Source organism: Nelusetta ayraudi, unplaced genomic scaffold (genome assembly GCF_046127955.1).
Source record: "Nelusetta ayraudi isolate G7.1 ecotype Tasmania unplaced genomic scaffold, CSIRO-AGI_Nayr_v1 ptg000003l, whole genome shotgun sequence".
NCBI lineage: Eukaryota > Metazoa > Chordata > Actinopteri > Tetraodontiformes > Monacanthidae > Nelusetta > Nelusetta ayraudi.
The window spans coordinates 406,800-423,804 of NW_027466053.1; the positions used below are offsets into that span (position 1 = coordinate 406,800).

The 17,005-nt window shown below is 47.4% G+C and overlaps 1 protein-coding gene across 7 annotated transcripts; it reads right to left on the reverse strand.

The window, feature by feature from the left end:
- Positions 1-134: 134 nt before the first annotated feature.
- On the reverse strand, positions 135-13,987 carry LOC142888321 (uncharacterized). 7 transcript variants are annotated; one of them, XM_076026515.1, is made up of 8 exons: positions 13,861-13,987; positions 7,321-7,381; positions 6,936-6,971; positions 6,359-6,391; positions 5,052-5,126; positions 4,883-4,951; positions 4,610-4,652; positions 135-2,547 (listed from the first exon to the last, which is right to left on the reverse strand). In XM_076026515.1, exons 1-8 carry the CDS (start codon positions 13,975-13,977, stop codon positions 2,502-2,504), a joined length of 480 nt encoding a protein of 159 aa, XP_075882630.1. In that variant the 5' UTR covers positions 13,978-13,987; the 3' UTR covers positions 135-2,501. The 7 variants fall into 7 exon arrangements, with proteins under 7 accessions (XP_075882630.1, XP_075882647.1, XP_075882638.1 ...); XM_076026532.1 differs by having other exon boundaries at positions 7,321-7,378; positions 13,861-13,986; XM_076026523.1 differs by having other exon boundaries at positions 135-2,544; positions 13,861-13,983.
- Between the last annotated feature and the right edge of the window lie 3,018 nt (positions 13,988-17,005).

The window sequence follows — 17,005 nt, forward strand, 5'->3', positions numbered from 1 at the left end:
TGGTTGCGTCTCAGCCTCTTTTTACAGCCTCCACGCTGGTCAATGAGGGAAAGGCCAAGATGGAACGAGATCCACTGACACGCAATCTCTGAATCCACATGGCATCAAAATAGACAAACTCAAAGTGGACAAAACAGAGAACAGTTACTTTTATTTATTTATTTATTTATTTAATTTTGTTACATTCGTATTCATGTTTAATGTTACAGTCAACATAAATACAGACAGCATTCATCAGTTGATTGTCACCGAGAGAAAATAAAGACAACTGTACATGCAGTCTCCCGTGTGGGACAGTTTTGAGGACATTGGTTCGTGATTGTGCCTGGCCTTTGGTTAGCATGAATGAACGTACAGACTGAATTTTACTGTGGCTTTTTGACATGAACAAATTTCTCTTCTTTTATTTGTTTATTTTATTAATTTTTTGGCTGCGGGCGACACTAAAATATTTTACATAAGAGACTTTGGCAAATAACTCGTTTGCACACCCCCAACCTGTTTTTTTGTCTTTGTCTGTAAAAATGATTGAAAGGAAAAAGGAGGAAACCCAAAACTCAAACCTTCATATATATGTAGAAATATATATATGAGAGAATATAGTATACATTAACCCCAACGTATATATATATATATATTTTAAATCAAGAGACACAAAGCAAAGCTCAGTAAATGTGTAAATACACAGAATATATTATATATATATTTAACACTTTAAACAGTTATGCCTGGTCAGACATCGCCTTTAACACAGTGGCCCTAAATACACTTCAGCCTTGAATATTTTCAATTTGACAACACATGAGGGGCAATCAGGGCAATGATAAAAGGTACCTTCCATTTGCTATTTGCTCTCTGCCTCCCAAACTATTTTCTTCTGGTGTTCTGTCAAACACAAATTTTCTTTCTTTGCATCTTTTGCTCTTTTTCGAGGGGTCACAACACGTTAACCACGGCTGAACAGCCAGTTCAACAAATTCAAGATAACAACATAACCTTAAAAAAAAAAAAACACATTAAACAACAGACATTTAAAGGGCATAACAGAAGAGTTGCGTCACCCCAAGGAAATTAGTTCCCTTATTCCCTTCTTCCCTTATTTTAAACAGGATTAACCAGTAATAAGTCTTTGAGTGAGTATAAAAGCATAGACAAATTTAAAGATTTCAATAAAAAAAAAAAAAAAAAGCTGAAATGTTTTCAACTGCAAGCTCTGTCTGATTGTCCTCCCTGTTGAAATGCTGACACTGGGGCCTGAGCAGGCCTTGCTACACCTCTGAGACTGGAAACATACCCACACTTTGAGAGCGATGCGCTGACAGTGAGCAAACATTGTTTTTCGCCGCGAACCTGTTGCCCCGATGGAGACGTGACTGCACACGAATTTCTTTCTCTTTTTTTTTTCTTTTTTGTTCCTAGGATTGCAGCCAAGCCCCGCCCCAGTGGCAAGATTACGTGGCCAGATTAAGCGGTAAAAGGCTGAACCTGCTTTGACGAACCCGCCGTTTAACCCCTCACGCCTGCTTTCCAGGGCGCTGACTCTGTTACAAAAATCCTGTGACAAAAACCACACGCATGAAAAATTTGTCAAACAAAACACAGAAAAAACAAAACGGTTCCCTCCCTCTTTGGGCAGCCAGTGCCTTGCTTTGCCTTTTTTGACGGAGCTGATTTAATTCCCTTGGAAAAAAAAAAAGGACGCTGCCTGTGGCTGAAACAGGTTCCTGCACGCGTTTGCGGACTCTGGCTTTACGGCCCGCTGCAGGTGCGCCGGGCCCAACAGCGCTCCGAAGACACTTACAAGTCGGTGGCGAGCGCCACACAGCAGGCAAAATAACCGAAGAAAAGCCCGTGCAGAAGAAAAAGCTTGTCACTCAATGTTGTCAATTAATTTCGCCGCCTTTCGGCGGAGGTTTGCACGTTCTGTCTGTGGCTGTTTGAGAGCAGGGAAACAGGTTGTTATCGCGCTGAGCCGCCTCCTGTCACTCCTGACGGGCAGCGACGAGAAGAAGATGTCAGATGTGTTAACAGGGGAAGGTGGGGGAGGGAATGTAGTGGGGGGGGGGGGGGGGGGGGGGGGTTAGGCCTGTGCGGCTTGTCCCACTCAGAGGACGGGCCTGTTCGGCTGGGAAAAAGGTAGAAGGAGGAGGAGAAGAAGGAGGCTGCTGCAGCTGCACGAAATCATCGCGTGAAACAAAAGAAGCCTTAAGCTGCGTTTGACAGCGTTGATGTGGATTTCTGAAATAGAATCCAATTAGAAATATTGAACGTGTTCCAAGTGTACTGGGCCACGCTTGTGTGTGTATGTGGAGTTAAAAAAGAAAATGGCTTGGACAATGGTGGCGGAAAAGAAAGGGTAAAAAAAATACAGTTTCGCACGACGGGAAGAATCGTGAAGAGTGAGAAGCGAACGGTGAGAAGCGAGTTCAATGTGCAAAGTGTGAAGTGTCCCGGGTCAAGGAGTCGCTCCCTTCCTCGCTGCCGCATGACAGGACCGGGAACTAGACCCCTTTCTGGCGCTGCTCGATGGGCACAGTGTAGATCCTGCTGAAGAGAGAGAGAAGAGCAAAAAGTGGGTCAACCTCCAGATATTTTTCTATTACATCTTCTCGGTTCCGGATCAGGACGGGAGAGAAAAAAAAACATGTTGCACGTTGGAAAGTCAGAGCTCAGCGCGTCTGCTCTGACAGGTGCACGGCGGCGACGTCGTCACCTCGAAAACGCGGCTCATCCCCAGGTGGGACTCACAAAAAGCCCGGCGAGGCCGTGTTGATCCAACAAGCCAGAGGTTGCCGTGTGATTAAGCCGCTTTTCAGCAGAGCGATCAGTCAGCAACAAACACTGCCACAGCTGACTGCAGCACCGGGAGGCAGCCAGTAATCCAGCGCAGGAATTTAACCCAAAAAGTCTCGGGGGCCTGAACCGGAGCTGGTGAGTAACAAAGTATTTCTACTTTACTTTACTTAAGTAGATCTTTCAGGAATTGGTACTTAAAATCTGACAACTTTTCCCCCTACATTTGTACACAGATATCTGTACCTTCTACTCCATACTTCGCTTGTTATGACAGTTGTAAAAAAGTGGAGTTATTTGAACTACGCTGTTGTGCAGGTCAAGATAAAAGCAGAAGGAGATTTTAGAGAACCACTGCTTTGGCGTCACTGTTCACTACGTTTTCAGTAGAGAGAAAAATAAAAAGTAGAAATTAACATTGATTATTGTCATTAAAAGTGTAAACAGCCAATAATGGCTAGTCATAACTATTAGTTTATGCTATAAGAGCACTAAAGCTGTTGAAAAAATAAATGTTTTCATTTTGCTAAATTATCAATTCATCTATTGCTTAATTTTTTTTTACGTTGTATTTAAGTACATTTCAGAACCTGTCATTTTTACCTTTACTTGAGTTAAATCAGGACTTTTTTTTTTTTTTTACTTAAGTATTCATTTAAGTATAGAAGTGCTGAATCCTTTTGCCAAATCTGGTCTTCACCACAGGGGGAGAGAGAGAGAGAGAGCAGCGGAGCGAAGCGACCCACCTGCCTTCGGCCTGCAGCCCCTGTGGCCTCAGACAGAAGAGAAACGTGCTTATTGTGCAGCAAAGCCGACCTCGGGGTCACCGCCATGAGAACAAGCAGCAACGCGGAGGAGAGACAGAAAAACTGGTCCAGGCTGTTCTTGCCGACCGATGGCTGCAGGCAGATAGTTGTGCGTTTACGATATTTTCACGTCACACCGGCGGAGTTTGACTCCTGCAAACAGGTCGAGTCCTGTTTGCAGTCACACGACCAATCCAGCGGCAGCGTCCCAGGGCCATTGTTTGCTAGGGATGAGGTGGAGAGGCGGAGGCCGGGGCGTGCTCGGCCCGACGGCCTCGGGGGCCCTGCAAGTCCAGACGGGCTCCGATGGGCGGGAGCCGCTTGCAGACTGTTTTCTATTATTTTTTTCAGCCAACCGACTGTTGTTCTGCTGCTGCTGCTGATCCTGACAAGTCGAACAAAGTGGGGGAAAATTGGCAGATGCAGGTAGAATGGCTGTTACCCGCCAGACGGGTTCTGTCACCTGATGCTGCGCAACGTGTATTTTCTTTGTTTTTGATTTTTTTGTTTTTGTTTTTTTTTTTCAGGGCGGCCAGCGTTTCGTTTTTTTTGTTTTGTTCCGAAGTGCAAAAGTCAATAAAACGGCGACGCAGTGACGCAGTGGTTAGCGCTGCCGCCTCACAGCAAGAAGGTTGTGAGTTCGATTCCCGACCTGGGGCCTTTCTGTGTGGAGTTTGAATGTTCTCCCCGTGTCTGCTGAGTTCTCTCCGGATTCTCCGGCTTCCTCCCACACTCCAAAAACATGCGTGTGAATTGGGAACTTTGTCTACGTGGCCCTGCCGTGAAGTGGCCACTTGTCCAGGGTGTCACCCTGCCTTTCTCCTATGACAGCTGGGAGAGGCTCCAGCAGATGAAATCCATCCATCCATTTGCCACAACTTCTCCGTCCTGCACTCAGGCCCGCCGTCCGCCCACAACCCCGAGTGCAGGACGGAGCAGGTATCTCAAATGGATGGATGGACGAAAAGAAATAAAACAGTGATGTACAGAAAGGAGAAATGTGACCTTACCCTTGCTGTCGATGCTGCATGTGGCGTCTTACGAGCATGATGGCTGCAGGGGGGGGGGGGGGGGGGGGCAGAAGAAAAAAAGAAAAAGGTCACGTCAGCAAAGGAGAAAAGTTTGTGTTTGCCGTGGAATTAACAGCTTCTTGTTCACCAAAAGCACACAAGGAGTCTGTGGTTTCTCCAGCGGAGCTTGTCAAAGGCTCACCAGCGAATCATTTGTCAACACGGTGGAGAAGAGACCCAGTTTTAGGTGTGAAAAAAACGCAAGATACTCACTGACAATGGCGCCGATGGACAGGGTCAGCGCCGCCACGGCCACGATGATGACAATCATGGTCAACTGATCTGCGGGAGTGACAGGAAAATAAAATGGGGTTGAGAGTGCACGAAGCGCGCAGCAGCGGCCACTAGCCGTGAGTTTAAACGTCATCAAGTTACGTCTCACCTGACGAGTCTTCCGTTCCCACCGTCTTTCCCGCGTGCATGTCGTGTCCCTGATCGGCGCGCGACTTCGGAATGACTGCAGATGCAGAGAAATGGAAATTTGTTGGTCAGGGTGATTTCAGTCTATTGGAACCCCTGACACGTTTCTCACTCGGCTGCACTTCAAACGCACACAGAAAGAAAATGAAGAAGCGAAAAACAAAACAGAGGGGAGGCCGATGAAGATTATTGAGCGGACGATATTATTCGCGCTTAAACAGATGTTTAAGGCTTCAGTGGCGGGTCGAGGCGGTGGAATATTTCTTGGAGTTGTGAAATCTGATTATCTGCCGTCTTGCCGAGCGTAAGATGAAAAGATCGATACGGCTCCTGCGTCTGAAGCGGGAATATGAAGCTACAGCCAGCGGCTTAGCCCGTATTTGCATAAAGACTGAAGACAGCGCGGCCGTAAGCCCCCGGGCTCAGCTCAAAGGTAACAAAAGTCATCCGACATCACTTCAGCTCATCAAACAGCGCATTTGTTTGTGTATTTTTAACTTAAAGTCAAATTTGCACAGCCACAAATAGTCTTGCACAAACATCTGAGCAACCGCAACTTCCGCCTTTTTGAAAACACCAAGAGACTAAATGACTAACGCCCTCGGGCTGCAGCTCCACATTTAGCCACCCAATCAGGGAAGTGGCAAGGGCAATAAACTCCTTCCAGTATCGGCAGCAAATTTTCTTGTTTGTTTTGGCAAAGCGGGTTCACGCTCTGGCTGGCGCGTTCCAAAAGTCGTTGAGAAAAGGCGTCTCGCCCGAGTCGTGGCTGGAAGGCCAGCGAGCCGCTGATCGGCGGCCGGCGGCTCTAAACACATCCGTAATTCTATCAAATGTCCATCAACGACCAGATGAGGAGTGACGGGGAGCGGAGCGGAGCGAGAATGAGAATGCCAATGTCGATTAGCAGACAGGACGACGGAGACGTTGACGTGTTCTTCAGCCTTTCGGCGACTCCACGGTGCCCCCGGAGGCGGCTAATTGATTTCATTCAGGGCTAAATGGAGGTGAGGAGGGAGAGCTGAGAGGGCCCGCCGTCCACTCGCATATCTCACTGGCCTGGAGCACACACACACACTCACACACACCACGACTTACTCTGACAGACTTACTTCATAATTACACAGGCTATAACCTTCAGACACTCTTCATCTCTATGGCTGCTAGCACAGTGTTTGCGGTCGAAAGAAAATGCATAAATAAATAAATAAGCAGTGGAAACCATATTGCCCTTCAATCCCCGTGTGGGAAGTGATCTCATTAACTTACCCAGTTCCTCATTTAGATCTTCATCATCCATATCTGTGAAATGAGATGAAATTAGACGCTTGCGTGAAGACAGAACAGAAACTCAGCATTTCTCAGTGTGGAAGGGCTTCTGCTACTGTACAGTATTCTTTAAGTAACGTTTTAGCTGCACTATTGATTAAAAATTCCTTCAAGACTAGGCTCCATTAACGTGGCCTTCAAAAAAATTAGAATTGCAGCAAAAACCGCAAACAGGCAACTGCACCGATAACATGACTGAGAAGCTGATGGAAAACTTGACCAAAAGTGACTCTGACATTTAAGAGCAGGAAGGGAAACCTTGAAATGAAAACTACAAGGGCACACAGGCTGCAAAATAAGAGTTTTCTATTCCTCTGATTCCTTGACATGCCATTTTAAGAATCGTGTCATCGAAGCGATAAGGCTCGATAGGCATCTGCGACGTCGAACACAAACAACCTGAAGGACACAGTCAAGTCTTAGCGGGCAGCAAATATCAGAGCGGGTCCCCGCAATTACAGGGGGTTTTGATTACTGCTGCTGATTGCACGGCATCGTAATAACTATTTCTGTTTACCTCCATCAGCGGATCCCTCGTTGGGCTGCGACACTCCTGAAAAGGCGAGAAGTCGTTCATTAAGAGGTCAGTGCTCTGTGCGTTACTGTGTAAATACACCACGTTTTGGATCTAGGAACTCCCGAAGTTCTGCTTCTTCATTTTCAATTGGCAGCTTTCTTTTTGCTACTTTTTCGTTTTGCTAATTTCATCAAGTTCTCCCAGCCGTTAGTTCTCCACCACGTGCGAACTTGTCTCAGCCGCTGCGCCTCATCCCCGTTACGCCGCGGCATAACTCAAAAGTTAATCTGCACCGGCAGTGTGAAGGAACACACGCCGGCTCCGGGAAGCGTAGGCCCTGATTAGATGTTTATCACCTGAAATCATCACAGAGATGAGAACATACCGGTAGCAGCTGGCAGCAGCAGCAGACACAGGAACAGCAATCGCATCATCTTCAAATGCTGCTGCGGAGGGGGCGGAGGGGAGGGAAAGAGAAAGAGAAAAAAAGTTAAAAATATCTACTATTAATATTCAGTCGCTGAGGTGTGCGAAATCTTGGTGTTTCGGTTCACAGATGGGGAGGAGCATCGGCGGGGTTGGGGTGTGTGTGGGGGGGCATGACGGCAGGCGGCAATGCTGTCTATTATTGGCTCCTTGGGTTCCAACATCACACGCTGCAAGTCAGTGGGAAAAAAAAGACTGAAAATTCCGGGCTAACAAGTCCTTGTGCTGCTTCGACAGCTTTTAAGAGCGCGCATGCAAAATCCAGATCGTTATCCGAGGTGAGCCGCGGCGGAGGGGTCACCGAAGGGAGGCCTCCTTTCTCACAGCGCTCAGCAAAAAAAACCTGTCCCCGGAATTTCGACACAGTCAGCTGGCAACAAGTGTCTCATCAACATTTTCCATCCCGAGACCAACCAGCGGGAGTGAGGTGTCGCATGGCACTCGCGCCGAAAAAAGAACGGCGACAAAAAAACAATTTTTCAATAAGTGAAACTTATGATTTGACCAGATGGCCGCGTGTTTCTTCTCCTTGCGTTCTAATTTGGACAACTTCCTCATGGCACCGCCATCCAAACAGACTCCGTAGACGAAAAAGGCACATGTTTTTATCCTGGCGAAACAAAGCCCGCAGCTGCTGCCAGCACGTATGAATGGCGATATTTTTAAATGGGAAACGTGAGAATGATTTCCCTTCCACGGAAGAAGCCTTGTCGGTGGGTCACTGAGTTAGACCGCAGTGGCAAGCCCCTCCGGCTGACCCCTGAGTGGGACGGGAGCCACCTCCGCATTGTAAGCGATGCCCATTGTGTCCTTGTTTCCTCTGCGCTAAACAGGCGCGTGCAAGGAACTCAAATGACCTGCGTTGTCGAAAAAGGGGGTCGCAATCTTGACCTAATTTATTTTTTTAGATTTTTATGCCATGTTTTGGGTGACGAATGGGGACGGTAATTGGTTTAAAGCTGGTCCGGCTGCACATGTTGGGGCCGAGAGAAATAGCCTCCCTTGGAAAAGAAGCGCATTGAGTCCACAGAGAGAGAGAGTGAGAGAAAGAGAGACAGAGAGAGAGAGAGAGAGAGTGAGAGAAAGAGAGAGAGAGAGAGAGTTTGCTTTGGCTATTGACAGGAGACACAAATGCAACTCTGAATACACTGAGAGCACAAAGGGAAGGAGCCCGACAGCCACTGTTAAGGAGATCATTTTTGTTTAACCAGATACTTTTATCTCGCGCCCAAATCATGGGGCTCCATTTGCTGAAACACCAACGTTTTATTGAAAACTCAAGACAATTTAAAAACTCATCAAAGCCTTATTGGTTTTCCCCTCCACTGTCATAGCAGGACTTTTGTTTTGTTTTTTCCCCTCTTCAGCACGGTTAAAAGAAATTCACCAAGCTTGATGTGAAGCCAGCCGGGGGACTAACAGAACAAGAATAACAACCGAGATGGAGAAGCAATATTTAGAGTAATAGAGCATTTCTAATATTTGGTTTTTTTAGCGAAAGAAAAAAAAAAACAATCTCTTCATCACTCTGAATAGGAATATGACCACTTTGCCCGAAAAAAAAAACAACACTGTTGCAATTGTACGACTGCCAATAAAGCTGATACTGATGTTTAATTGTTGGGCTGCCGCATTTTCGCTCAATACTGGAACAATTTAAGAAGCAGGCTGCCACTAAGAACAGCAGTTTGCCTCACAGCTAAAAAAAAAAAAGAAAAAAAAAAAAAAGAAGAAAGAAAGAAAGAAAGAAAATGGCATTCAGGCAATCAGACAGATCAGTAATAAACACAAAAAGGAATGGCAGCATGTCCATACCTTCAGTTAAGTTAAGTGCATGGCTCAGGTTTTCACCACCATCCACGCTGCCAAAATAAAGTGTGTTTTCCAGACCAGCTTTTCTTTTATAACAAACTGCGTAACTAATCAGCTTTCACGACTGAAGAAGAGGGTGACACAGAAGAAGGGAAGTTGAGATTGAAACAAGGAAGGAAACATGTTGCACGCAACGGGTGCGCTTGAGTGGCTGGAAGGGAGTTTGAAGGTTCACTTTAGGTTGCTTTTAAAATGCTTTCTGCTGGCTCTTGACCAGATGGATCCGCGAGATAAATCCCAGTGATTTAGGAAACGTTCCATTTGGCACGCCAGGGAGTGAGTCAAGAAATTATTGGGCAAATTGAAATGAGGGATCATTCTTCCGCCGAGGTTTCTGACAGCTTTATGAAAGGCCCTGAGAATTAGGAGTTGCGCCAAAATGTCTAATCTCCACTTTAAACACGACCGCGGCGGCCGACGTCGACTGAATTGCTTGCGAGACAAATGTCTACCCCGTGGGGGCGCCGCGCAGGAACAGGTAGAGCCCCATCCATAACAGCATTATCTTCATGCCACATTAGCTCGACGGCATTGAGAACTATTTTGGTTGTTGTATGAAGGGGGAGAAAGAAGATGTTAATCGCCCGACAGAGGATGAGTGCTGAGGGAGTGTTGTGAGGGCTGCCGCTGCGGCCTCTTCAATAGCTGCACTAAATCTCCAAAACCCAAACAAAATAAGGCGGCACAAATAAAATCCCCCCTCTGTATCCAATTTGCTTTTCAGAGTCGCTTTGGGTGAAATAATAAACTGATCCAATTTGGAAATATTTATCAACCCAGTCCACTTGCCTGGGTATCAAAATGGCTCCCGACGCCTCGTGTTATTCCTCAACCTGGCTAATGTATTCCTGCACATTTGAATGCCGATTGAATTTGCTCTTTAACGCCGGACCCAATTTGCAACATCACTGGTGGCTCGCTCATAAAGCACACAGGCCTTCTGCCCGCGCACAAGAAAACAAGCCCGGGAAGGTAAATGGAGCAATTCGCAAATCAGGGGAAAAGCGGAGTCGCGCCGCCCTGAGACGCTCATAACCTGCTCGCCGCTGGATGGTTGACGGCGTCCTGTTTCTCTCCCCGTTTGGCCCGACGCTGCTCGCCTGCTGACAGTATTAGCTGGCAATCTAATACCTGCTGCCCGCCCAGCCAGGCCTGCCACATTGCACGTTGCACAATTCCCAAAATGACAAACGCCATTCGCATCCGCGCGAAGCAACGCAAGCTACCTCCTCTACCTGTCGGTGTGATAACGAGCCCCTCCCCCACCTCCGCCCTCCTCCGACGCTGGTGATACACACAGGGGACGCAGAGTTTCTGCGGCCCTCGGTCCTAGCACGCTAGAGCACGCTAGCAATAAACAGCAAAGCCAGTGCGATGGAGTTTGGGTGTGGTGTGGTGGTGGTGTTGGGCGGTACAATGAGTGTTGCAGGGGAGGCTCACTCCATGAAAAGATTGAGGCTGACAGCGGGCAAAGGCGGCAGTGAGGGAGGGAAGAAGGCGGCCAGATCATTTGTCACTTGCTACCCCACCACCACCACCACCACCACCCCCCCTCCTCATTATTAAAGTGGCAGCTTTTTCCGCTTCGCCGAGGAGTCGGAAAAACATCCTCGCGCCGCCGTTTACTAAAGTCCGCCACTTCGGCGGGAGCTGTTTATCCAAAGCGAGGAATGACATAAATTCCCTTTTTCCAACGTAACGAGCTCGGCGAGGCCGGCCGACCGCAAACAGACAAAACGAGAAAGCAATGAGGACGTGAAGAAATATAGATATATGTACAAATATAGATAATGATTCAGAACAAAAATGTATATGCACACAATACCTCAGTGGGTGTCAAGCTAACGAGTGAGCGAGCCGCGCCGCGGGCGCACAATGGGCCTGACAAGAGAGCTGCTATTTTCCAGCACAAAAGGTGTGTGGATGACTGCACATCAGTCCAGCGGTGAAACAAGTGAGAGGATATGAGAGTGTGCCTGAATGCGACGGTCCTCATTGTGCAGGCCACCTATCCCGTATCCCTCCCTCGCCGTCTTGCTCCCCGTCGCTCTTTGTGCCCACACAATGGGGCGCGCGCAACGGCAACGCCCGCGCAATAATTGCCAGATAAGATTTTTTTTTCTCCTCTCGCGACTCCCTCGTGTGTTGACAAATGCTTTCGACCTCTAGCCTCGCGAACCCATCGTACGCACGCGCAACCTTGCTTTTCTTTGTGTGTGTGTGTGTGTGTGTGTGTGTGTGTGTCGTCCCCTTTTCTCCTCCCCCCTAATCTGATGGAGACGAGCTGCGATGTCCGTCCGTTGTTTTGTGAACAGCGGTATCACGGCGGCCCATCGCGGCCACGACGAGGGCTTTCACAGGGGCCGGGCTGTCTGAAAAACACACCGTCCCAGGAACCAGCTGTGCTCCTGCAGAGAGCCGATGCAGCGGTCGGACGGTCAGTGGATGAATAACCCAGACTGAGAGCGACCTGGTGTATTTCCAGGGATATTAAATGCAGCGACTTGCTTGCGGTGGTGGGAAGCAACAAAGCACAAGTGCGTTGAGTTTTTTTCAGGTATCTGTTCTTAACTTGGTTTGAGACATCGCTTTACTTTTACTCCCTGTACTTTTATACACAAATATCTGTATTTTCGACTGCTGACATTGGGGGGGGAAATGCTTGTTTGTTTAAAAGATACACATTCTTCTTCTTTGTAATAAAAGACAAAAGAAAACATAACTTTCTCAATCACAGCCACTGAAAGAAGTAACATAAGCACACATGCGGCCGGCAAATTTCTGTGTTACCTTGTGAATCTTAAATTGCTCATCAATAGTCATAATTCCACGTATGGAGTCACACGTGTTGAATCAGCCAAAGTGATGGAAAAGAAGCCGTGAGAGAACTGCCTGGAAGATGTTTTGCAATTCAGCTATTTTTGTAAACAACTTTAAAAAAAAATAGCAGAGAACCTACCAGGACTGGCGGGAAAAAGCAGCTGAGACACAAGATTATGATTTGACAACCATGTCGGTGATCATCATTCTTCTTCTTCTTCTGCTGCTGCTGCTGCTGCCTCGACTAGTCGTCACACAGCTCAGCCCAGCTCAAGGTTCAAACTAACAGGAAGCAGGCAGCATTTTTTTTTTCTTTCATCTTGAGAACCAGGGCGACTCACTACTTGTCTCTCGCTCACACAGCCGGGGGATTCACAGGCACCTTAACGCTGACCCCCCCCCCCCCCCCCCCCCCACACACACACACACACACACACATACACACACACACACACACAACCCTACCCTGCCGCCCACCCCGCTTTCTTGTCAGTCGCCTTCTTCTCTATTCGGAGGGGGAAACCCCACTTCCCGCCGGCCTGAGTGCCGCTGCCACTGCTTGTGCTGCTGTTTCCGCAGAGTTAAAAGTAGTCTGACGTGGAAATTACCTCACAGCACTTCCAGTTAGGTCAACTAGTGATGCGTTGACTTTAAATTCTCACGACTTGACGTTTTTTTTTTAAAAGAAACAAAAAGGTGTGTTCTTCATGTAAGCTGACAGTGCTTCATCAAAGGCACTTGGCAGAAATAGGTGATTTTTCTGACACGTGATGACATCAGCATTTACAGATGCTCATCTGAGGTGCACATGTCACAGTGTGTTTAAAGCTGAGCTATTTTCTCTATATCAGACACACAGGTCTGACCTGTATGTCTGATATAGACAAAATCCCTGAGCTTTAAGTACAGGACGGACAGTATGAAGATTTTGGGGATTTGTTTTTCCCCTGTTACTAAAAAAAAAAAAAAAGAAAAGAAATTCCAAGCACTTCAAAGAGCGTTTCTCAGGAAAGGCAACATAGTTGTGTGGGTGAATGTTTACTGTCCAGCTGGAGCGGCTGCTAGGAGGCCGCCGAGTCATTTGCCGCATTACATGTGATCTGCAACTCGCAATACAGAGACATGTTCTTACTTCGGCGTTTAAAACACAAAAAAAGTCAGTCAGTTGTACCTTCACCCCCGCCCTGAGGTGCAACACATGCAGCAATGGGCTGCACCTCTTCTTCCCCCTGCAGCGCTCAAGTCCCAACAGTTCCTCTGAGTGCCTTTTGTAAGTGTCTGTTTGACTAGTTTTGAGTGATGAACGGGTGTGGTTTGGTTTTTGCCGCAGATAAAAGATACTAATCTGCGCCCTATTTTGCAGAGTTACGGCCGGCCGTTTTGTGTGTGTGTGTGTGTGTGTGTGTGTGTGTGTGTGTGTGTGTGTGTGTGTGTGTGTTGGAAAGCCATCCAGCTGCCCCGCCAGCTCCCTTCCACCACTGCACTGGAATGTGACTGTGACCTGTCACTGTGTGTGTGCTCGCATAATCAATAACAACAAAGCCAAACTCAACCAAATCAGCAGCCGACAGCGTTGGGGCATTTCATAGAGTAACAAAAAAAGGAAAGTTGTTATTCAGTTTGTATGCAGTTCTGTTCTGCACAAGTCCTGTTGTCACAACAAGCGTCAGCACTCAGGAACTATCGCAAGTCTGTGAGTCGAACCAACGCAATATCACTTCACAAATGCCTGAAAGTGTTCACTTACGTTTTCCGAGGTGTTGTTCAGAGTCGTCCCGCTCTCTCTTCCTCTCTCTCTCTCTCTCTCTTTCTCTCTCTCTCTCTCTCTACAAACACACACGTCGTTGCTCACACTTGTTATCATGGAAACTGAGCTCGAGGGTGCTGGTTCACACAGGTGTATTCAGGCAGGCAGGCAGGCAGGCAGGAACCAGGAACTACATTCTGATTGGCCCAGAGAGACGGTTGAAACTTGACACCGCCACTCGTAACTGTTGTACAAGTTGGCTTTCTGGGAGGGAGAGAGAGAGAGAGACTTGGCTCGCATAAATGTTTTCAGTCAGTCAACAGGTGCAATGATTTTACTGCAAGTCTTTTTTTATTGTCACCACAACAGCTTCGATGGTGGAGCTCAGACTTTATAATCCTGTCATGTGTTTGTTTGTTTGTTTGTTTGTTTGTTCTGGTTGCATTGACAGCTGCTGCAAAGGTGTCTCTGTGTGTGTGTGTGTGTGTGTGTGTGTGTGTGTGTGTGTGTGTGTGTGTGTGTGTGTGTTCTGGGGGGAGGGGGAGGGTATCAGCTGAAATTGCTTCACTGAATAGCAAGCGTGCTTCAAACCCACGCTCTCCTCCACAGGACGCTGTGCGTCCAGGAAATGCCTGATAATGATCTCCCTCATAATGAGCGCTCGTCCGTTGTCCATCTGCTTCTCATCACTGGTAGGAAGGAGGAAGTGGAGGAGAGTCAACGCCGCGGCCGCTGACGGCGGTCAGACCTCCCTCGCTGCTCCCACTCAACTCACCTGCGCCAGAGGGAAAATGTGCATCCTTGGTAAAGAAAAAAAAAAAAAAAAAACCCTCGCAGGGGGAAGCTGGAGTTTCCCATTTTAATACCTCAGAGTCATGAACAACACACGGTCCACGCGCCGGCAAGAATAAAAAAAAAATAAATGCACATAAAAATTCAAGGCGCACCTTTAGTGAAGTGTTCTTCAATTGTACACAAATCTGCACGCACGGTGCTGTGCAACAGAGAGCTTGACAATTGGTTCCCCACATACACCTGGTGCGACTTGTATGGATTCCCTCGGCTGAATACCGTCTCTCAGCGGGGATTTGATTATGATATTCCTCCCTCGGTAAACACTGCAGCGCCTCTTTCTGGATTCCTTTTTGGCTGCAAAAACCGCGCTGAGATTAAAGTCACCAGCAGCGACTGCGGGGGGGGGGGGGGACTATTGTCTGTTGTCGGCATGGTGAAGGTTGTCCAACCTGACGGCTTAGTTTAGGATCTATCCTCTTCTGTGTTTTGTCGCACTTGGTGCTTTTCTTCAGCTCGTCCACCGCAGACGCGACCGTGTGCGCTGTGCTTCAGTTCAGCGTGCAGCGTTTTTTTTTGTTTGTTGCTTAGGTTTTTCAGCCATTTATTCAGTGATCACAAGCTCTGGGGCTGTTCATTGTTGAACAAAAACCCTTTTTTTATATCTATCTTTTTTATTTAGTTTTCCTGCTAACTGCTGCGTCCCCTGTTGTTAGCTGCGTTTCCGTGGTAGCGTTTCGCAAAATAAAAGCAAAATTTCAAAAATTTCAACAAAGTACAATTGCGATTTGCAGGTCTTTCCATTGAATGGTGTGAAGCGCATAAGCCGTAATTCTCGTCAAAACTCGTCCTGCGAGACCCCACTTTGGGGAGGATGGAGGTACAAAATTTCTTGTATAAATCTGCATTTCGATGTTGTTTGCCATCAAGAAGGTTGTTATTTGATTACTTGTAAAAAAAAAAAAAAAAAAAAAAAACGTTCAGTTTCGTCTTCCGTCCAAACATGACATGACGTGCCATTTTCACTTGAAGTGAACTGGTCACGTGACCCCGTATGTCATGACCCCGTATGAACATTTTTGCCATATACCTCTATATGAATCCGTCTGAAAAACCACCTCACGAGAGCGTCAAAACCTTGTAGCCATGTTTGAGGTTTTTCCAAGTTTAGGTGTTTCCATTACTAGTGTTTTATTATGATATTTTGGTTTTGCGCGTTTCTAAGAGTAATGGAAACACAGTTAGTGTCTTGTTCATCTTACTGCGACTTGCCATTTGTGGATAATTGAATACCGTTTAGTTGAATTGAATTGAATTGAATTGTTGGCTTGATTTGGTTGAGTTGATTTGGGTTGATTGAACTGAGTTGTGCTGGGTTTATTGAGCAGCAACATTGCTGCGGCATCACACTGAATATATCATTGTCGCTGAGCGGCGTCAGCACTGCAACCAACCTGCTCTGCACTAAATTCTACTGGACTCTGTCCGCCTTTGTCTCGGGCAGCGTTGGAGCCTCCTGATGCAAATGGGGGCCTTTGGCTCCACCAGGAAAACGTGTGGGCGATTCAAATTACTGACGGACAACGGACAATTCCGCATTTGCATCGGCCCCGCTCCTTTTTCCTCACCTGGAACAATCTGTTGTGATCTCTGTTCAGAATGCACCCCCCCCCCACCTCCCCCCTTTGATGGCAGCTGCATTTGTGTCTGATAACCTCTTTGGAATGCTGATTATTCCTGCAGGGTCACTGAGTGAATGCAGCTTCCACGACCCCCGCGACTCCTGCGACCTGTTGTTGGACTGAATTATTGAAATGTTCCGTCGGAGCATTACTAACCTTTTTCTTCATGCCACAAGGAGAGCGCTTTAGTGGCAAACGACTGAACGCTGCTGCGGATGTTTCTAAAGCGAGGCTCCCGCATCGTAGAGACATCATAAAGCTCTATGGACGCACAGTTATGGAACACCAGCAAGCTCCACATAAGGGGAATGAGAAGAATTGGCAGACTGATTTATGGCTCAGTGGACTCTTGAACCCGTTGTTTCCTCTCCACAGCTTCTCTCATGGCCCCGGAAAAAAGAAGAAACCTCCCACTGCAGCGCGCGCATGCATGAGTGCACAACCCAAGTCCGGAGGTCTTCCGTACCGGATCATCTGCCCGCCGAGCCGTTACGGGCGGGGTGACAATGTGACTTTGGATAAATGTTGAAGGCGAGAGATGAAAACTTGAGAATGTGCATGAATCCATGACGATGCGAGGAAAACTGCAGGAGCCACGGAGAATGTGTGTGACTGCAGAGGGGAAAATGAAAGCGGTGTGCATTTCCCCCATTCTGGTTAAGGGAAATAGC